This window comes from Megascapheus bottae, chromosome 24, assembly GCF_031878675.1.
Source record: "Megascapheus bottae isolate mThoBot1 chromosome 24, mThoBot2.hap1, whole genome shotgun sequence".
Lineage (NCBI taxonomy): Eukaryota > Metazoa > Chordata > Mammalia > Rodentia > Geomyidae > Megascapheus > Megascapheus bottae.
Genome location: NC_143532.1, coordinates 8,029,617 through 8,050,162, shown reverse-complemented (window position 1 = coordinate 8,050,162; position 20,546 = coordinate 8,029,617). Strand labels below are relative to the sequence as shown.

At 43.3% G+C, this 20,546-nt stretch overlaps 1 protein-coding gene across 1 annotated transcript in view; it reads right to left on the bottom strand.

The window, feature by feature from the left end:
* The window catches only part of Glg1 (golgi glycoprotein 1), a 72,064-nt gene extending 58,153 nt beyond the window's left edge, over positions 1–13,911 (bottom strand). Inside the window, exon 1 of the mRNA XM_090357281.1 lies at positions 13,451–13,911. Coding sequence (XP_090213407.1) covers positions 13,451–13,909 — 459 coding nt within the window. The 5' untranslated portion in view covers positions 13,910–13,911. The remainder of the gene's footprint in view (positions 1–13,450) is intronic.
* Between the last annotated feature and the right edge of the window lie 6,635 nt (positions 13,912–20,546).

Below are 20,546 nucleotides of genomic sequence, written 5' to 3'. Positions count from 1 at the left end.
AACTCAGGGGTTGGGCACTGCCCCTGAGCCTCTCTGTTCTCAAGGCTATAGTGCTCTACCATTTAGCCACAACACCACTTCTGCTTTTTTTGTATATGTATTATGGAGGAATCAAACCCAGGGCTTCGTGTATGCTAGTCAAGCACTCTACCACTAAGTCCCATTCCTATCCCTCCCAGTCTACTTTTTTCCTCTCTCACCCTCTGGCTGATTCTTTCTTTTTATCTTCACACTCAAATGGTAGAGGTTTTATAAATGTTAAAAAAACTGAGGTACAGCTCTAATCCTGATTTTTTTTTTAATCCTGAAAAACCTTCAGTTAACTGGGTTAAAACCTCTCCTTTTAATTATCAAATTTCCCAAGGACATTTGTAATTTCAAGTAACTAAAAGCCAAATTCTACAGAAACTGTTCTATTTTTCTAAAAATTATGTCCTTTACTTATCATTGGCTTTAACTGTGTCGATTCTATTTACTCTAGTGATTACTACCTACCTCCTTTTAGATTTCCCTTGGCTTCCACAACTGAAGTCTAGTACATCCATTCCTCTTCTTCCCTTCAATTCTCTCAACAAGCCTCTTTCCAACCCTTAATTAGGAGCACTCCCCAGGGCTCAGATCTTGAAATCATACTCTCTACTTACACATTCTTTAAGAGGTCCCAACCATTTTCATAGCTCCAACCACAGGCTTTTAAGCTGGAACACTATAAAATTTAAATTCAGTTCAAGATTTGGTTCCAAATTTACATATTCTTTCTGGAAATTGCTTTAAGTGCCCAGTTGTCATTTTAAACTCGACAGAAGCTAAGAATTACATATTCTAACAGTTAAACTTCTTTCTTTGCATAGTTAAATTCTATACTTCTTCAACTCTCTCCGCATTTTCTCAGGAAAAGACTTCCACTTAACATAGCTATGATCTGTTTACTTTATGATTCCCTAATGGCCACCTCCTCCCCTGGGTGGTAAGCACAAGCAAGGAAAGCAGAGACAAAATCTTTTGGGAACAGAAGGTAAGATGCATGATAACCACATTCTTAGCACCTATCATTAAGTTTCCAACAAGAATGAAACAATATTTATCCATACTGTTAATTTGATAAAGAAAAGCATTCTAAATCATTCTGGATAAACAGTCTCTATTAGTTTTGTCTCCATCTTCATGGCTAATAGTCTGCTGCAACCTGTCTTTCTTTCCTAGTGCAAGGCTTCATTTCAGCAGCAATTCATCCAATTATCTGCTCTGTGTTTCTTCACTTGAATTCATATTCTCAGCGCATGCGCGCGCACATACATTCACATGTGTGTATGTGTGTGTCTGTGTGCGCACATGCACACACAAACAGGTTGGAACTTGAACTCAGAACCGTGACCCTCTGCTTAGCTTTTTCTACTCAAGTCTGGAATTCTATCACAAGAGTCATACCTCCATTTCTGGCATTTTGCTAATTTACGGGAGATAAGAGTCACTCGGATTTGTCTACCTAGACTAAGCTGTCTTTGAGCTGCGACCATCAGATCACAGCTTCACCAGTAGCCAAGATCACAGGTGGAAATTACCGGTGCTCTGCCATCAACCCGTGTTCTCAAGAACATTTCCGTAACTATTTGTCATGACATTCTCCTATTCACAACTTTTTTTTCCTACTTCGCCTAAAACAAATCTAGGCTAAACTGACTTTTCACTAAAGGGCTTCATTTTTCCAAAAATATTATCAGTACAAGGTAAGCCTTTCCATGGTCCTTCACTCTGAAAAATACTGAGTCTTCTCTTTGGGTCTTCTTTTAACAACAATAGCACCACCTTGGAAATGTTACTATAAGTTGCCTCACCAGTGCCAAACTAACCAACTAAGTTGTGTTAGAAATACATGCTAAACTCCTGGCCCCTAGAAATACATTTTTTTTTTTTTGCCAGTCCTGGGCTTGAGCTCAGGGCCTGAACACTGTCCTTGGACTTTCTCAAGGCTAGAGCTCTACCACTTGAGCCTCAGCACCACTTCCTGCTTTTTTCTATGTATGTGGTACCGAGGAATCGAACCCGGGTCCTCATGCATGCTAGGCAAGCACCTTAACCACTCGGCCAAACTCCCAGCCCTAGAAATACATTTTTAAACTATCTTTTAGGGTGTGTTGTTTTACAAGGCACATTTATTATTATTTGTAACTCTCTTATCAATTAGAATTTCAGGCAATTTCTTTCTTTCTTTTTTTTTTTTTTTTTGCCAGTCCTGGGCCTTGAACTCAGGGCCTGAGCACTGTCCTTGGCTTTCTCAGGGCTACAGCTCTACCATTTGAGCCACAGAACCACTTCTAGCTTTTTTTTCTATGTATGTGGTACCGAGGAATCAAACCTGAGTCTTCTTACATGCTTGGCAAGCACTCTTCCACTAGTCCAAACTCCTGGTCCTGATAATTTCATTTTAGAAGTGGATGTTAGTCCTAACTTACTTAGGAGGCTGAAATCTGAGGATCAAATTTCAAAGCCAGCCTGGACAGGAAAGTCCATGAGACTCATCTCCAATTAACTACCAAAAAGCTGGAAATGACACTGTGACTCAAAGTGGTAAAACACTAGCTTTGAGTATAAATCTTAGGGACACTGCCCAGGCCGTGAGTTCAAGTCTTAGGACTAGCACCCCTCCCCCCCAAAAAAAACCTAGTCTTTAATAACAGGGTGGCTAATTTTCAATTATTACAAATATAAGAGTTCTGGGGCCAGGAATTTGCCCTAGGGGTAGAGTGCTTGCCTAGCATGCAGGAAGACCCAGGTTAGATTCCTTGGTATCACATACATAGAAAAGCTAGAAGTGGTGCTATGGCTCAAGTGGTAGAGCACTAGCCTTGAGGAAAGCCCACTTTTGCTCAGGTCCTGAGTTCAGTCCCCAGGACTGGCAAAAAAAAAAAAAATATATATATATATGTATATATAGTATATATGTGTATATGTATATTATATATGAGTTTGTAGGGGGTAGGTGAGGTCAAAGGGAGGGAGGTAGGCGAATGAAGAAACTAAAGATGGGAGAATGCAGTAATGTACATATGTGAAAATGCAACTAGGAAAACTGAGGGGATGGGTGGGGTTGGAAGAGATGTATTATACCTATAAAACTAACATGTTGAAATGAAATCAAGGGGAAGGGAGGGAAGAAGCTCCAAAGTCCAAGGGAATGACCAAACCACTAGATGGGAAGAATCAGAGTCTGGGAACACCAGATGGTAGGCGATCTCCCACAATGTCTCCTGTGTTAACCCACTGGTACTATATAGTCTGATATAGCAGTTAAGTTTTACACTAAATAACTCAAACTGAGTGGAAATATTTTACTTGCATGCTGGTAAATAAATGACTTATTATTAGCTAAAAGTTCCGAAAACAAGTTGACCCTTAGTGTGTTAGTGAAAACTTGTAATCCTAGCTACTTGAAAGGTATTGTTAAGGGGATTTCAGTCCAGGATTGCAAAAATATGAAACACTATTAAAAACCAAACCAAACCAAACCAAAAAACAAACACTGGCTGGGTGGAATGGTTCTAGCAGTAGAGCACATGCCTGTCTTAAGTTTAAACTCCAGTATGGCCCCAAAGTAAATATGTGTATACACGTGGATGGATGAATGCACGCTCGCGTATACACATACACACATACACACATACACACACACACACACACACACACACAGTGACAAGTTTCACATTCACTCTCCTGGTTTTTTCCTCTTATCCTTCTAGAGCATTAATAGCATTATCATACAAATTCAAGCAAATATTCTTTTTTCATACTAGGTATTAAAACTAAGGCTTTACACATACTAGAAATCATGCGAATACTGTTATATTCTCAGTCCCCCCCCTTTTTTTGTCGGTTGTGGGGTCCCTAAGCTCTTCAGCTCAAGGCTAGCACTCTACCACTTTGAGCCTCAAAGCCACTTCTGGTTTTCTGGTGGTTATTTGGAGATAAGAGTCTAACAGGCTTTTCTGTTTGGCCTGGTTCGAGCAGCTATCCTCACATCTCAGCCTCCTGAGTAGCTAGGAATATAGGTAAGAGCCTCTGGCGCCTGGTCCTATACTTTATTTTCTTATTCTGACTCCTTGATTACAAAAATAAAAAAAGGTGGCACCCTCTACTGAGCTATAGCTTAATTTTCATTGCATAATCAGTCTTTGAGCTATTTCCATATCAGATACAAAGACTGTGTTATTTTTTTTCCTTTTTTTGGGGGGCAGGGCTTGAGCTCAGGGCCTGAGCTCAGGGCCTGAGCACTGTCCTCATGCTTTCGCAAGGCTAGAGCTCTGCTACTTGAGCCACAGCACCACTTTCTGGCTTTTTCTATGTACATGATACCAAGGAATTAAACCTGGGCCTTCACAAATGCTAAGTAAGTACTACTAGGCCAACTCTCAGCCCAAAGACCTTCTTTGTCGCAGCAATACAAATTTATTGCATGGGCATACCATAATCTATTCAATCACTCTTTGGTATTAGATTATTCACAATTACTACTATTTATATATAACAGTGAGTAATGCAAAGAAATACTATATCTAGGCCAGGTGCCAATGGCTCATGCCTGTAGTCCTAGCTACTAGGAAGCTGAGATCTGGAGGGCTGAAGTTTACAGTTCTGAAATGTGGGGGGGGGGGGGGCGGTCTGCAAGATCCCATCTCAAGTAACCAGGAAAAATATTGGACCTGAATCATGGCTCAAACAGTAGAGTGCCAGCTATGTACAAAAGCTGAGTAAGCTTGAGCCTGAGATCAAGCCCCAATACTGGCAAAAACAAACAAAAAAACATAAAATACCAAACAGCTAAGCAATGAGTATTGGAATTAAGGGTAGCCTGGGAAATAGTAAGATTCTTCCCCTGGCCGGGAGTTTGGCCTAGTGGTTAAAGTGCTTGCCTAGCATGCATGAAGACCCGGGTTCGATTCCTCGGTACTACATACATAGAAAAAAGCCGGAAGTGGTGCTGAGGCTCAAGTGGTAGAGCTCTAGCCTTGAGAAAGTCCAAGGACAGTGCTCAGGCCCTGTGCTCAAGCCCAGGACTGGCAAAAAAAAAAAAAAAAAAAAAAAAGATTCTTCCCCTTTCTTCTCTAAAACAAACAAGAAAAAAATCCTACCAATACACTAAAAGACTTCATGTACACTAAATAAACAGGTCCTAATAAACTTACCAAATTGGGGGGGGGGGGAGAAGGTGGAAATGATGGAGCTGTGGCTCAAGTGGTATACAGCTAGCTTTGAGTGAAAGGGGGGGGTGCCAGGGGAAGCTCAAGGACAGCAACAAGACCCTGAATTTAAGTCCCCAAATCACCACACACTCTCACACACTCGTGCTGTCTCATACACACACATACACAACACTAAATAACCAATCTATTTTATATAAGCAGGAGGTTATTTTTTGGATTACTGCTGGCTAAATTTATTTGAACACATTAGAATCAGTACACCCTTTCCTCTTTTGATATGTTCAAATACTGTATTTCTACAGAAGAATGAATTATTAAGCAATTATCTGTTATAAAGCAGCATTCTCATCAAGAAACTTTTTGAAAAGCATTTGCCATAATGACAATACTGTTTTACAAGTAACTCTCAATTATCTCTAGGATTATTTTCATCTCAGATGGATAAAAATAGATAAAAATGGATTTAACAAATTCAATAGGGCATAGTAGTGAACGCCTACAATTCTAGCACTCCAGAAGATCTCTAATCTCTAGTCCAAAGGCAGATCCTGTCTCAAAAAAAAAAAAGTCAAACTGGGCACTGGTGGGCACTCCTAACTAACTGCTCAAGAGGCTGCCAGCCTAAAGTAGAAAATTCATGTGATTCTTATCTGAAATCAACTACCAAAAATGCCAGAAAAGAAGGTACAGCTCAAGTGATAAATCACTAGCACTAAGTGAAAAAAAGTTAAGGGACAGCTTGCAGCCCTGAGTTTAAGCCCTAGTACAGGTACCTAGACATAAACTATCCCTCCCCCCCACACACACACCTCATATTTAGATTTGTCCTGGAAAACCAACTAGTGGATATAGAACCTTTAACTTCTAGAAAATTAAAAAAAAATCTTGATACTATTTTAGTTTGGCTCTTTTTATTCCTCAAAGCATCTCCCTTAATCTGTGCTTACAATTCTTGCACATGTTTTCTCATGTCACAAAATTATGAAGCACCAAGGCTGGGAAAGTCTTAAAGAGATAATCCAGTTTCAGTGTTTACCAACCAAAACATGTGCATGTGTGGTATGAACGATGATTTCAGGCAGGAACCACTGGTGATGTATATTTTAACATTATAGTTACTTAGTTTAATAGGCACTCAAAAGTATAGTGAGTTCAAAAATTTTAAATTTTGGAAGTGCTAGGGATTGAACCCAGAAGCCTGGCACATGATGAGCAATCTCTACCTCGGACCCAAATAAGCACTTCAGACTTAATTTCAGCCAGGTACAGGCAGCTCACGTCTGTAACCTTAGCTTCCCAGGAGGCTGAGAAACAAGGATCCCAGTTCAAAGGTAGGCCAGACAAGAACATCCAGGAAACTTATCTCCAATTAACCACTTACAAAAAAAAGTGAACATAGAACTGTGGCTCAAGTGGTAGAGCGTTAGCCTTGAGCACTAAAGCTCAGGGACAGCACCCAAGCCCTAACTTCAAGCCCAGTATCTGTACAAAAATACCCCAACCCTTCAATTTGTGTACATCTTCACTTAGCAGAACTACAAGAATAGCAGAGCTGGATTCTAAATCCTGACTTGTGCTCATTTCACTGCCCTAAAAGAATTTATTGTATGCATGACAGGCATCAAGTGATTAACACTCTTACATAATTGCTTCTTGATCATATTCTCATTTATCAAACCAACCGAAGGTAATGATGATGTCCTAAAATACTAGTGTTCTCCCACAAATGATAGGTGTATAATAGGAGGTCAATAATGTCTTGATTATGTGGTTAAGACTACTTCCAATCACTGAGTTCACATAAAAGGAATTCCTTATTGGCTCAAATGAAACAATCATGTCCTAAAGTCAAATAGTATTTGGATTAACTGCTATTTCAAATTACTATTTCCCTCTGAAAAAGATAGGGAATCAGGGCTGGGAGTTTGACCTAATGATAGAGTGCTTCCCTAACATGCATGAAGACCCAGGTTCAATTCCTTGGCACCACATACATAGAAAAAGCTCAAAGTGGTGCTGTGGTTCAAGTGTTAGAGCTCTAGTCTTGAGAAAGGCCAAGGACAGTTCCCAGGCCCTGAAGTTCAAGCCCCAGGACTGGCAAAAAAAAAAAAAAAAAAAAAAATTGTGTGTGTGTGTGTGTGTGTGTGTGTGTGTGTGTGTAATCAGGAGACAGCACACATAAAAATCTAAAAACCATAAAACACATTCCTACAGGAATCAATTCACATAGACTAGGTAACAAAGACCTTAGAAATTGTACTATTGCCTAGAATTCTCATTTACCACCTAAGGAACCTTGTTAGAGTGAGTTAACTTGCTCACTGTCACACAAGTAGTTAATGGCAATGACAGTTCTAGTCCCAGTTTGCTTTTTGTGCTGTTCCATGGAATCATTTCAGAAAAAAAAAATAATAATAATAACTCCTCTACTGCACTCATACAAAGTTTGTTTCAGGTGAATTGTTTCATGAGGCAAAATTTCTGTGCATGATAGACCCAGACTAGCAATTAAGTCAGCATTGTCTGATAATGAAGGACCATCTCCCTGAAAGATATACAATGCCTGGATTCATAAGAACTGCTACTACTCATAGTTGTTTATTTTTTTCTTTGTCAGTCGAGGGGCTTGGACTCTGGGCCTGGGAGCTGTGCCTGAGTTCTTCAGCTCAAGGCTACCACCCTATCCCTTGAGCCACAGCACTGCTTCCTCTTCTAGTGGTTAGAGATAAGAGTTTCACGGTCCTCAGTGCCCCAGCTGGCTTTGAACTGTGATCCTCAGATCTCAACTTCCTGTGTAGCTAGGATTACAGGCATGAGCCACCTCACCCAGCACTCAATTTTTTTTTTTTAATGTATTTGTGTGTGTGCTGACATTCAGGCTTGAACTCAAGGCCTTGAGATTGCTTTGCTTCTCCCCACCTTCCCTTCTAGTTGCTATTCTACCAGTTGTCTCACCCTCACTTCCAGATGTTTACTAGTTAATTGGAGCAAAGAGACCTGTGGTTTTGTCTACCCAGGCTGGCTTCAAACAGCAATCCTTAGATCTCAGCCTCTGAGGAACTAGGTTTACAGGCATGTGCTATCAGCACCCAGCACCAAATTTTTTTTTTTTTTTAAGTAATGAGGAGGCCAGGAATTTGGTCTAGTGGTAGAGTACTTGCCTAGCATGAACAAAGACCTGGGTTTGATTCCTTGGTACCATATATGTAGAAAAGTCGAAAGTGGTGCTATGGTTCAAGTGGTAGAGTACTAGCCTTGAGGAAAAAGCGTAATGACAGTGCTCAAGCCCTAAGTTCAAGCCCCAGGATTGGTGTGCACACACACACACACACACACACACAAATAATAAAGAGGATTCTAGTCCCACTTTGTGTCCATTTATAAGCTGGTGTCGTCCTCAAAAGCCACATGCTTGTTTATTTTCCTGACTGGCAAGTTACAAGTTACAATCTTTTTTTTTTTTTTCTCCTGAGTCATGAGGATGTTTTTTGGGGGGATATATTTAATGTAGAGCCGGGTGTGGTGGCTCACACCTGTAATCCTAGCTACTCAAGAGGCTGAGATCTGAGGATCAAGGTTCAAAGCCAGCCTGGGCACAAAAGGACCTGAGACTCTTATCTCCAATTAAGCTCTAGAAAACGGGAAGTGGTGTTTGACTCAAGGGTCGGATGGTAGCCTTGAGCTGAAGAGCTCGGGGACAGTACTCAGGCCAAGATCAAGTCCTATGACCTACACACACACACAATTATAACGTGGGAAGGGCCAGGGGCATACATGGCAGAAGGAGTGGGCACAGGGGACTGACTGGACTAGGAGGGGGAGAGGAGAAAAGGGAGGCAGCACACAGATGCTGTGCAAAAGACAGCCACATCTAGCAGATGAAAAGCAAGTATATCAAAGAGGACCTGCTAAACAAAGCTTTACCACTAACACTGTTTAATACAGGACATGTCATTTATATGTGAGCCCATTTCTCAACTAAGATAATAAAATAACACTATCCATCTCACAGGAGCCAGTAAGAACATTAAAAGAGATAATAGATTGACATGGTCTACTAAGGTATGCAATGTAGTCAAAGGTTAAGAACGGTGACTCATAGATGAAGATCTATGAGTCTGAAAGTGGCTTTATGGATTGTAATGCTAAAATGTTGATTACTGTTCAATATGCAAAATGGTTCATCTTAGGGGATGAGAATGTAGCAGCAAAGTGGTAGAATGCTTGCCTAGCATGCATGAAGCCCTGAGTTTGAACTCTCAGTACCATATAAACAGAAAAGGCTAGGGCGGGGAGTTTGGCCTAATGGTAAAGTGCTTGCCTAGGATGCACAAAGACCTGGGTTCCATTCCTCTGTACCATATTCTCAGAAAAAAGCCAAGTGTGGCTCAAGGGGCAGAGCACTAGCCTTAGCAAAAAGTGTTCAAGGACAGTGCACAGGCCTTAGAGTTCAAGCCCCAGGACTGGCCCAAAAAAAAAAAAAAAAGTATTTCATGGTACAGCTATATACAAAAATAACACCTCAGTTTTGATTAGTTTATATCTTTTATCACAGACATACATGGAGGTATTTATAAGTGGAATAACACTGTATGCTTTCAAATGTCAGTCTCCCAACACTATGTTCCCAAAATAAAAGTGTGGGGATAAATGAAGTGATACACACACACACACACACACACACACACACACACACACACTCTCACATATGAAATCAGGTCTACTCCCCCACCATCACCACTATTTCATCTACTATTTAAGAATGGGCATTTTGGGCACAGTGGGCCCTTTTAAAAGCATGACTCATCTGCTGGTGTTAAAAAAGGAATTACCCCATATATAACACCTACCTTCAAAATATGGTCAAAGTGCCTGAAAAAAAAAACTGTGAGAAATAATCTGTAGTTCATATGCATTTTTACTACCTTGTACACATATTTTGAATGTGTTGTCAACAAAATATATTACACAAACTGAAAGTATGTTACTTAATTTGTTCTTCAAAACACTTAAATCAGACGTAATCAATTCTCAAAATGGAATGAAACATCCTTTTGGTTTCTTTGGTAACAATAACTTTTAAAGAACACACACAAGTACACACAGAACTCTTCTTTCAATATTTCTTTCCTTCCTTCCCCCCTTCCATTCTTCCCTTACCCTTCCTTTCTTTCCTCCCCTTCCTTCCTTCGTCATTCCTAGGGCTTGAACATAGAGTCTGAGAATTGTCACTGGGCTTTTTTTTCTTCAAGGCTAGTGGTTTGCCACTTAAGCACCACTTTGAGCTTTTTTTCTATGTATGTGGTGCAGTGGAATCGAACCTGGGTCTTTGTGTATGCTAGGCAAGCACTCTACTCTCAAAAAAGAAGCTAGCACAGTAGTTCACACTTAAGATCCCAGCTAAGTGGGGAAACCATAGGAAGGAGGATAAACTCTAAGGCCAACTAGGCAACTATGTGAGATCCTATGTAAAAAGAAACTAAAATGAAAAGGAATAGAGTGTGGTTCAAGTGGCAGAATGCCTGCCTCATAAGCAAAAGGCTCTGAGCTCAAATCCCAGTATCACACAGAAAAGAAACTTGGAGAAGTCGGGTGCACCTGTAATACTAGCTACTCAGGAAGCTGAGACCTGAGGATCAAGGTTCAAAGCCAGGCACAAAAGAACTTGAGACTCTTATCTCCAATTAACCTCTAGAAAACGGGAAGTAGGGCTTGGCTCAAGAGCAGGACAGTACCCTTGAGCTGAAGAGCTCAAGGACAGTGCCCTGAGATCAAGCCCCACAACCCACCAAAAAAAAAAGAAAAAAGAAAAAGAAAAAAAAGAAAAGAACAAAGAAAAGAAACTTGGAGAGAAATCCATCAAATTGGAAATTTGGCTCCTCCTAATTCCAAAGCAGTCCTACCTCCAATTTACATGATACTTTTCCTCTTCTGAAACATAAAACCACATTCATTAATTTACTCATTCTTAACCAGAACACAATTATTTTTCTGAGTCCCAGAACTAAATCTGGAGCCTTACAAAACTTAAGACCTAACACTTTTCAGTAGTTACATATTATTATCCCCTCAAAGAAAGAAAAAAAAATGTAGCTTCTGAAATAATATCCTTCTTAGGAATCATAAAATCAGTATCAGAATTGGAGATTAAAATTTCAGGCCACAGTACTATGGCTCAAATTAGCAGAGTGCTAACACTGAGCAAAAAAACTCAGGGACAGTGCCCAAGCACTGAGTTCAAGTCCCAACACCAGTATACACAGACACAGACACAGACACAGACACACACACACACACACACACACACACAGACACACACACACTCCATCTCCAAAATAACTGACAAAAAGTAGAGCTGCTGGTGTGGGTCAAGAGGTAATATGCCAGGCCAGACCAGTAAGCAAAGGGCATAAAGCCCTCTCAGTCCTCTCTCCACCCTACAAAACCCCAAATTTCTGGTGGCTCTGAAAACTTTTCAGTCTTCTGATTATGAATGTCTTTTCTTTTTCTCAATTATTTTTGTATAATATTAGAGCAAATATTAGACTGGAGTGAAAGAGGAACTGCCAAGAGCAAAGAACTTGTGGCTTTAAACAAATTCTTCATTTCCTCTTTTGTAGGATTTGGGTTTGTACTCATGACCACTCATTTATGAGGTTGGTACTCTATCACTTTTTTATGCCTCCAGCATGAACAATTTGGAAGATAAAGCATCCCAAACGAAATGAAATCATATTCTTGGTACTTGTTAACCTTTAGGTCTAATTATATTTACCTAGACTTTTGAAGAAAGTATTCAATCTAAATTTACCTTCACACTTTGAAAACTGTCAAATGTGCACTGACGTTTGCAGCATTAGATAAGGTCTATAATCCTAGCTACTCAGGAGGCTGAGATCTGAGGATCACAATTCAAAGCCAGCCTGGGCAAAAAAGTCCACGAGACTTTTATCTCCAATCAACCACTCACAAATTGAAAGTGGTGCTGTGGGTCAAAACGGTAGAGCCATGAGCAACAGAGCTTAGGGACCCAAGTTCAAGCCATGACCAACCAAAGAAAAAGAAAAGAAAAAAAAAGAAATTATCAACAACTCTTAACTGAATTATACAAATAGCATAAAATCTAAGAACTCACTAAGAGGGATTGTTAAACCAGGAGCTTGTGGGTCACTCTTGTAATCCTAGCTACTCAGGAAGCCAAAATCTTAATATCACAGTTTGAAGCCAGCCAGGACAGGAAAGTCAATGAGCCTCATCTCCAATTAATCACCAAAAAGGTGGAAGTAGAACTGTGGCTCCGATGGTAAAGCAGTAGCCTTGTGCAAAAAGCTCAGAAACAGCACCCAGGCTTAGCACACGAGCGCGCACACACGCACACACACTCAAAGATACCGTTAAGAACTGTGGATGTAGTTCTGGCTTGTAGCATTTCCATGTGGGAGGCTCACATTTCCATTCCCAGTAAGATGGGGGAGAGGGATCGTTAAAATTATATGCAGACCTCAGAAGGGCCACTCAATCCAATCACAAATACTGTCTATGTATGTATGTACCACAGCTTCAAATGCTGGCACTAACTTTCAAAATGTAGCACTCCAGTTGAAATAATAAGCCTAAAGATAAGCCTCGCTACCAACTGACCAAATCAAGTGGGAAGGAAAAAAACAAAACAAAACAAAAACAAAAGATACATTCGTTTCAACGTTAGGTAAACAACAGATTAGTTTTTCCTAGATACAAAAGAATCTGGATAGAGAGTAAATTCTGCTGGGGCTACAATCCACACACATCAGAACAAAACCCAGGTTTCCGATCCAAACAAAACCCATTGCTAAAACCTAAACAGATCTTTAACATAAAACAAGAAAAGAAAAAAATACACGCATTTTTTAAAAAAAAATGTTTAAGAAACTGCCGGCAAAAATCGTCAACTGGTTTTCCAGAAGGAGCCACCTTCTACCTAGATAGCATCACACAAAAGACAGGAGCAAACCGAAGAAACACGCGCAGGCCTCGGCGGACGGCGTCCCAGACCCCGACCGCCGGGAAGAGGCAAGCAGCACCAGGGAAGGGGTAGAGGTGGGGCTCATTTCCCCGAATGCACCGGGGTGTGAGAGGCGAGGGAGGGAGGGCGACAGCCAGCGCCGCACACAGGGCGCGAGCGAGCGAGCCGGGCGGGCGGCCGGCCGGCACCCGCGGCTCCTCGGGGCCCTCCGCAGGCCCGGCCTCCGCGGCCTGTCCCGGCTGCTCACCTCCCTCACGTCCTGCAGGCACTCCAGCACCGCCAGGTTGTTGCTCCAGGTGTGCTTGGGGCACACGCGGGTCACGTCCTCTCTGCAGGACTCTTCCTCAGCCAGCTTCCAGCCCCCGCCGGCCCCTCCGGGCCCCGCTCCGCCCCGCCGCGCCGGAGGCCCACCGGCGGGGAAGGGCGGCTGCGGAGGCTGAGGCGGCTGCTGCTGCTGCTGCTGCGGCTGCGGCTGCTGCGGGAACTGAAGCTGCGATGACTGAGGTAGCTGGGGTAGCTGCTGACCTGCCAGGCCGCCACCTCCAGCCTGCCCTACGATGGACGCAAAGTTGCCCCCGACGCCCTGGCCCTGGTTGTGGCCACCTTGGCCAGGGGGGTTCTGGGCCCCGGCCGCCGCCGCTAGCAGCAGTAGATGCAAGGCTGCCGACAAGCGGAACATTCTCCGTACACGTCCACACGCCGCCATCTTGGATCCGCGGCGAGCTCGACGCACCCGCCGGCGTCGCGTATTTAAATGAGGGGCGGAGTGGAGGGCGTGGCCTGCGTCGTCCATGAGAGCCCCGCCCCAGCCGGCGTGGACCCGCGAACCGGGAGCCAGGCGCGGGCGGAGGCCGCGCTGGAAAGGCCTTTCAGACCGAGGAGGGCAGAGAGGAGGAGTTTCTTCGCAGGGTGTTGGGAATGCTTTGAAAGCGTGGGTAGGAGCGGGGTCTGTCTAATGGCCTAAGTTGTCGTAACAGGAAGAGGGGGAGGAGGGAAACAGCTAAAGAAGTGGGGTTGCCACAACCCAGAAGGCCGGTGGAATATGTAGCCGGTTCAATGGCTGGGGCGGGGAGGAAAGAAGCTCTATGGATGTGAACACATTCCAGCCAGTGGGGTGCTGGAATCTGAGAGCCTCTTGGTGTGGTGGGGAGGCTGCCGCGGCAGCTCCATTAAAAGTTAGGGACCGTGGGCCTGGGAGTCCGGCCTAGTGGAGTGCACGAAGACCCAGGCTCTTTTCCTCCGTACCACATGCTTACAAAAAAGCTGGAAATGGTGCTATGGCTCAAGTGGTGGAGATCTAGCCTTGAGAAAGCCCGAGGACAGAGCTCAGGCCCTGAGTTCAAGCCCCATGACTGGCAAAAATAAAATAAAATAGGGACTTGACAGTCCGCTGTGGCTAAAGCCAAAAATCCTAGCTACTCAGGAGGCTGAGATCTGAGGATCAAGAGTCAAAGGCAGCCCAAGCACAAAAGCACCTGAGACTCTTATCTCCAATTAACCTCTAGAAAACGGGAAGTGGGGCTTGACTCAAGGGTAGGGCGGTACCCTTGAGCTGAAGAGCTCAGGGACAGCGCCCAGGCCAAGTCCAAGCCCCATGATCCACAATAAATAATCGATCAGCCAGGCATGGTTCACGCCTGTAATTAAATTATAGCTACTCTGGAAACTGAGATCTGAGGATCCTGGTTCAAAGCCAACCGGGCACGAAAGACAGTGAGGCTTATCTCTAATTAACCACAAGAAAACTGGAAGTGGCGCTGTGGCTCAAGGGGTAGGGGCGGTTGCCTTGAGCTGAAGAGCTCGGGGACAAAGCCTAGGCCCAGAGTTCAAGTTCCACGACCCTCAAAAAAAAAAAAAAAAGTAAGGCCTGTGACCTAGCGTGCTTGCCTACCATGAACCATGCCCTGAGTTAAATTCCTTTGGGTCCACATACACAGAAAAAGTGGTGCCGTGGCTCTTGCGTGGAGTGCCAGCCTTGAGAAAGGTCAAGGACTGCCCAGGCCCTGGGTTCAAGCCCCAGGATTGACCAAAAAAAAAAAAATAGGGACTTCCGGGCACTGGTTGGCTCATACCTGTAATCCACTGTAGCTACTTAGGAGGCCAGCCAGAGCAGGAAAATGTGTGAGATTCTTATCTCTCCCGTGTTTATAGTGGTAGCCTGCTTGTCTTGAGCAGAAAGTGCTCAGGCCCTAAGTTCAAGCGCCATGACAGGCAAAAAAAATTAGAAAAAAAATAAAGGGAAATGGTGTTGTGGCTCAAGGGTTAGGGAGGTAGCCTAGAGCTGAAGAGCTCAGAGACAACATCCAGGCCCAAAGTTCTAATCCCACAACAAATAAATAAAAAGGCTAGGGACATAGTTCAATAGTTGAGGATGTGAGGCAAAAAAAAAAAAATGGGTGTTGGCTGGGTGTTGGTGGCTCACACTTATAATCCTAGCTACTCAGGAGCTGAGATTTGAGGATCAGTTCAAAACCAAGTACAGCAGACAAATACTGGGGAGCTTAGCTCATACATGAGATGCAAACTTCTTTTAGCATTTGTTCCTCCTTCCTCCCATCTATCTGTCCAGACAGAGCTTTTTTGGCTTGCTGGTTAGAGATAAAGGGCTCTATGTACTTTTCTGCCTGGATTGGCTCTGAACCACTATCTTCAGATCTAGCCTTCTGAATAGCTATGATTATAGGTATGAGCCTTCTGATCCCAGCTCTTCCAATCAATCTTTAAAATCTTTCCAAGGCACTGGTGGTTTATATCTGTAGTCCTAGCTATTCTCAAGGCTGAGAATTGAGAATTATGGTTCAAAAGCAAGACCAGGTAGAAAAGTAGCCAGGTGCCAGTGGCTCACACCTGTAATCCTAGCTACTCAGGAGGCTCAGATCTGAGGATCACAATTCAAAGGCAGCCCGGACATTAAAGTCCATGAGACTCATCTCCAGTTAAACAACAAAACCAGAAGTGCACTGTGGCTCAAGTGGTAGAACGGTAGCCTTGAGCTGAAGAGCTCAGAGATAGTGCCCAGACCCAGAGTTCAAGCCCCACAACCGACACTGACACACACACACACACACAGTCTGACTCTGTGGCTTAGGTGGTTAAGCAAAAGAAGTTCTCAGGCACAACAACAACAACAAAAAGCCCTTTCTTATCTAGGGAGCCAAGAGGCACTGAATAGAACACAGGTCATAATCCTTGCTCTTAGGCAGACTCAATGTAAACAAAAATTGTGAAGGCTAAAGATGAAACACAAAGGAAGTGCCCAGCCCACACTGCGAAACTCTAAAATTGATAGCAATATTATTCATCAATTGTGAAGCCCTTTACCTGGGAATTTTGATTGCACACCAGAACTTTGACTCAAATTTCAAGGATGAAAGGAAATAGTAAAACATGCCTTTGAGGACACAGACTTGTCAGTGTCAGCAACTGCTTTTGCTGACCTGCACGCAATTTTTTTTCTTTTTTCTTTTTTTTTGCCAGTCCTGGGCTTGAGCTCAGAACCTGAACACTGTCCTTGGGCTTTCTCAAGGCTAGAATCCTACCACTTGAGCCACAGCACCACTTCTGGCTTTTCCTATGTATGTGGTAGCAATGAATCGAACCCAGGTGGATAGGTAAGTACTCTACCACTAGGCCAAACTCCTGGCCCCTGCATGCACTACCTAGTATAAATTCATGATAATGACCCCGCCTCCTGTCTCCCCCTCCCCATTCCTCCTCAAATCTTCCTCTCATTTATTGTCATTTGAGCTAGGATCAGGCCTATGTCAGGTTTTAAGAGCTGTAAAACAATGCAAGGATATCAACAGTACTGCATCCAGGAATGCAGTCTATAGACAGCCTCCAACCAGAAGCCCTGAGTCTGCTCACCACCCTAGAGGCCTATTTCCACGCCACACCCCTTCTTCCTGGTCTTGGAGCTTGAACTCTGGACCTTAGGGGTGCACATAGCTAGTACTCTACCACTTGAGCTACAGCTCTAGTTGGAAATAAGTCTCAAGGACTTTCCTGCCCAGGCTGGATTCAAACCTTGATCTTCAGATCTCAGCCTCCTGAGCTGTTGCATTTTTAGCCCACTCTGGCAATGCAACATACTATGGAATGAGGAAGGCTTGTCACCATGTTTGTATAACAACTATCGTTATAAAAACAAAACAAAACAAAAAGCCAGAAGTGGTGCTGAGGCTCAAGTAGTAGAGCTCTAGCCTTGAAAAAGTCCAAGGACAGTGCTCAGGCCCTGAGCTCAAGGCCAGGACTGGCAAAAAAAAACAAACAAACAAACAAAAAAAAACATTCTATAGGTCTGAACCATATGGTTTCTTTGTCAGTTGTAGAATTGAACTATGGGCCTGGGCACTGTCCCTGAGCTCTTCAGCTCAAAACTACTGCCTTACCCTTTGAGCCACAGCGTCATTTCTGGTTTTCTGGTGGTTAATTTGAGATAAGAGGCTCAGGGACTTTAGTGCTCAGGATAGCTTTGAACTGTGATCCTAAGATCTCAGCCTCCTGAGTAGCTAGGATTACAGGTGTGAGCCACCTTGCCTGGCTGAACCACAAGTTTGCAGTCAAACTTAGATCAAATGCAACTAGAACACTGAAAGTTGCAAAAAGCTTAAGGGGATCACAAAAGAAATCCCTGAAACTGTGTATTATATGGGAATAAATTGTCCATTGTGGATGACCTCCAGCCTTTATCTCTAAGAATGTAAGCAAGTGAATGCTAGGTGCTGGTGGCTCACCCCTGTAATCCTAGCTACTCAAGCCAGCTTGGGCAAAAAACTCCATGAGACTCTTACCTCCAATAAACTGAGGAAAAGCCAAAAGCGGCTTGTGGCTCAAGCGGTAGAGTGCTAGCCTTGAGTAGAAACTGGCTCAGAGATAGTGCCTAGGCCTTGAGTTCAAGCCCCAGTTCTGGCCAGAAAAAAAAAAAAAAAGCAAATGACTGCTGCTACTGCCACATGAAAATGATAGTGAAGCTGCTAGCCTTGAACATTCACAAAGGCAGCCGGGCAGCCCTGCATGGCTGCCTTGTGTGGACTAGTGAACATATTTGTCCCATCGAGGACTATCTAGGGCAGGCAAGTCAGAGCAATCACCAGAAGTGCTTGAAAAGTCACTAAGGGCCATTAATTTTCAATACTGGGTCTGTATGTGTTCAGATAACAAGTAGGAGACTATTTTAAGCCAATTTAAGGCTAGAAATTGACAATCTGCACTGAGAAGCTAGCAGTTGTCTTTTATCATACACTCAGGAAATACTATACCAGCCACAGACTGCCTCTAGAGATAGGGAGGTGGATGAGGCTTTCTTGAAATCAGTGACCAAGAAGCGAGAAACAGAAATCCGGGAACTTTGCCAGCTTAGGCTATGTCAGGCAAATCCAGATCTTAACAGAAGGCACAAATTGCCAAACCAGTGAAATGATGATTGAATTAACTTAGGGCTCCTGGACTCATCGACTTTTCAATATAAAATACACTACCTCAGGGATGCGGATGTAGCTCAGTGGGTCTACAGGAATTAGTTTGAAAGTATAGTATAACCATTTATTCAAGGCAGATTAACTTCTCCTTTTTAGCTGGAATAACTGGTCTACCAGCCTTCCATTTACAACTTCCATTAACTAGCATCTCATCTAATTGTTGGCAGCTCACAAAGTTAAACACTCAAAAGACTTTTTATCTTGTAGATTTCCTACTTTCTTCAACATTTAACAGGTCCTTTATCCAAATCCAGATATTAAGTTGGAGGCCATGGCCAACTTTAAGAGGAGCCCTTCTGCTTAGAGTGTGGATAAATCTAGTTCCTTCTCAAGAGCCAGTGGTGTTCATGGCATACCTTCTCACCTATCTTAACAGCAGGCTATTTATTATTATTCATCCAGCTCTGCACTCAATTTATTCTACCTTCTTCCCTCTTCACAATGAACAGAGCACTGAACTACATGGTTCTAGATTATTACATCAATAACTTTTTTTTTCAGCCTTGGGGCCTCAACTCTGGGCCTGGGTGCTGTCCCCAGCTCAAGGCTAAGGCTCTACCACTTGAGCCACAGAGCCATTTCCAGCTTTCTGGTGGTTAATTAGAGAAGAGTCTCACGGACTTTCATGTGTGAGCTGGATTTGAACTGTGATCTTCAGATCTGAGCCTCCTGGGTAGCTAGGATTACAGGTATAAGCCACTGGTGCCCTGCACATCAATGCCTTTAATATTTTCCTCTTGCATTGGGCAGTGGTGGTCCCCCTGTACCTAGGGACCTAAGACAAGGATCTGGAAGAGCACAAACTGCTACAATAATGCACATGACAGTCTATTTCATTTTAAACATGGAAGATGAATTGGTTTACATTGTTCAGACATGGAATAGGCTTTCACTAGGTTTTTCGGCTTGCTTAATGGCCAGGAATGAAAAGCACAGAAGTGAATGACTAGGACACATAAAACAAATTTAATCCGAATGTCACTTCTACTTATTAAAATCTTAATTTAAAAGCTGGGTGCTAAACCAGGCATGGTGGCTCATCCTAGCTCCTCAGGAAGCTGAGATTTGAGGATCACGGTTCAAAGCCAGCCCAGGTACTAAAAAATGGGACACTCGGGGCCGGAAGTTTGGCCTCATGGTAGAGTGCTTGCCTAGCATGCACGAATACCCAGGTTTGATTCCTCCGTACCACATACATAGAAAAAAGCTGGAGTGGTGCTGAGGCTCAAGTGGTAGAGCTCTAGCCTTGAGAAAGTCCAAGGCCAGTGCTCAGGCCCTGAGCCCAAGCCCAAGACTGGCAAAAAAAAAAAAAGAATGGGGACACTCTAATCTCTAATCACTTGAAAAGGGGAAGTGGTATTGTTACTCAAGGGGTAGAGCTCTAGCCTTGAGGAAAGCCTAAGAACAGTGTTCAGACCCTGAGTTCAAGCCCCATGACTGGGGAAAAAAAAGAAAAAGCCAGAAGTGGTGTTATAGCTCAAGTGGTTGAGCTCTAGCCTTGAGAAAACCCAAGGACAGTGCTCAGAATCTGAGTTCAAGGTCTAAGACTGGCAAAATAAATAAAATGGACAATAAGTATGCCATAATATGGTTTACAATTACTTTCAAGCTTAATTGCAGAATCCTGTTTATGACAAATGGTTTGACTTCAAATAGAAGAAACTGAGCAAAGTGGACAAAACTGTGCTGAGCAGGGACATGACTTACCATACTCACCTACTGCCACTGGCCTTGTCTTAGAAAGGGCCAATGGCAAGTCACATGCAGTAGCTCATGCCTGTAATCCTAGCTACTCAGGAGGCCGAGAGCTGAGAATCATGGTTCATAGTCAGCCCAGGAACTGAAGTCCATGAGCCTCTTATT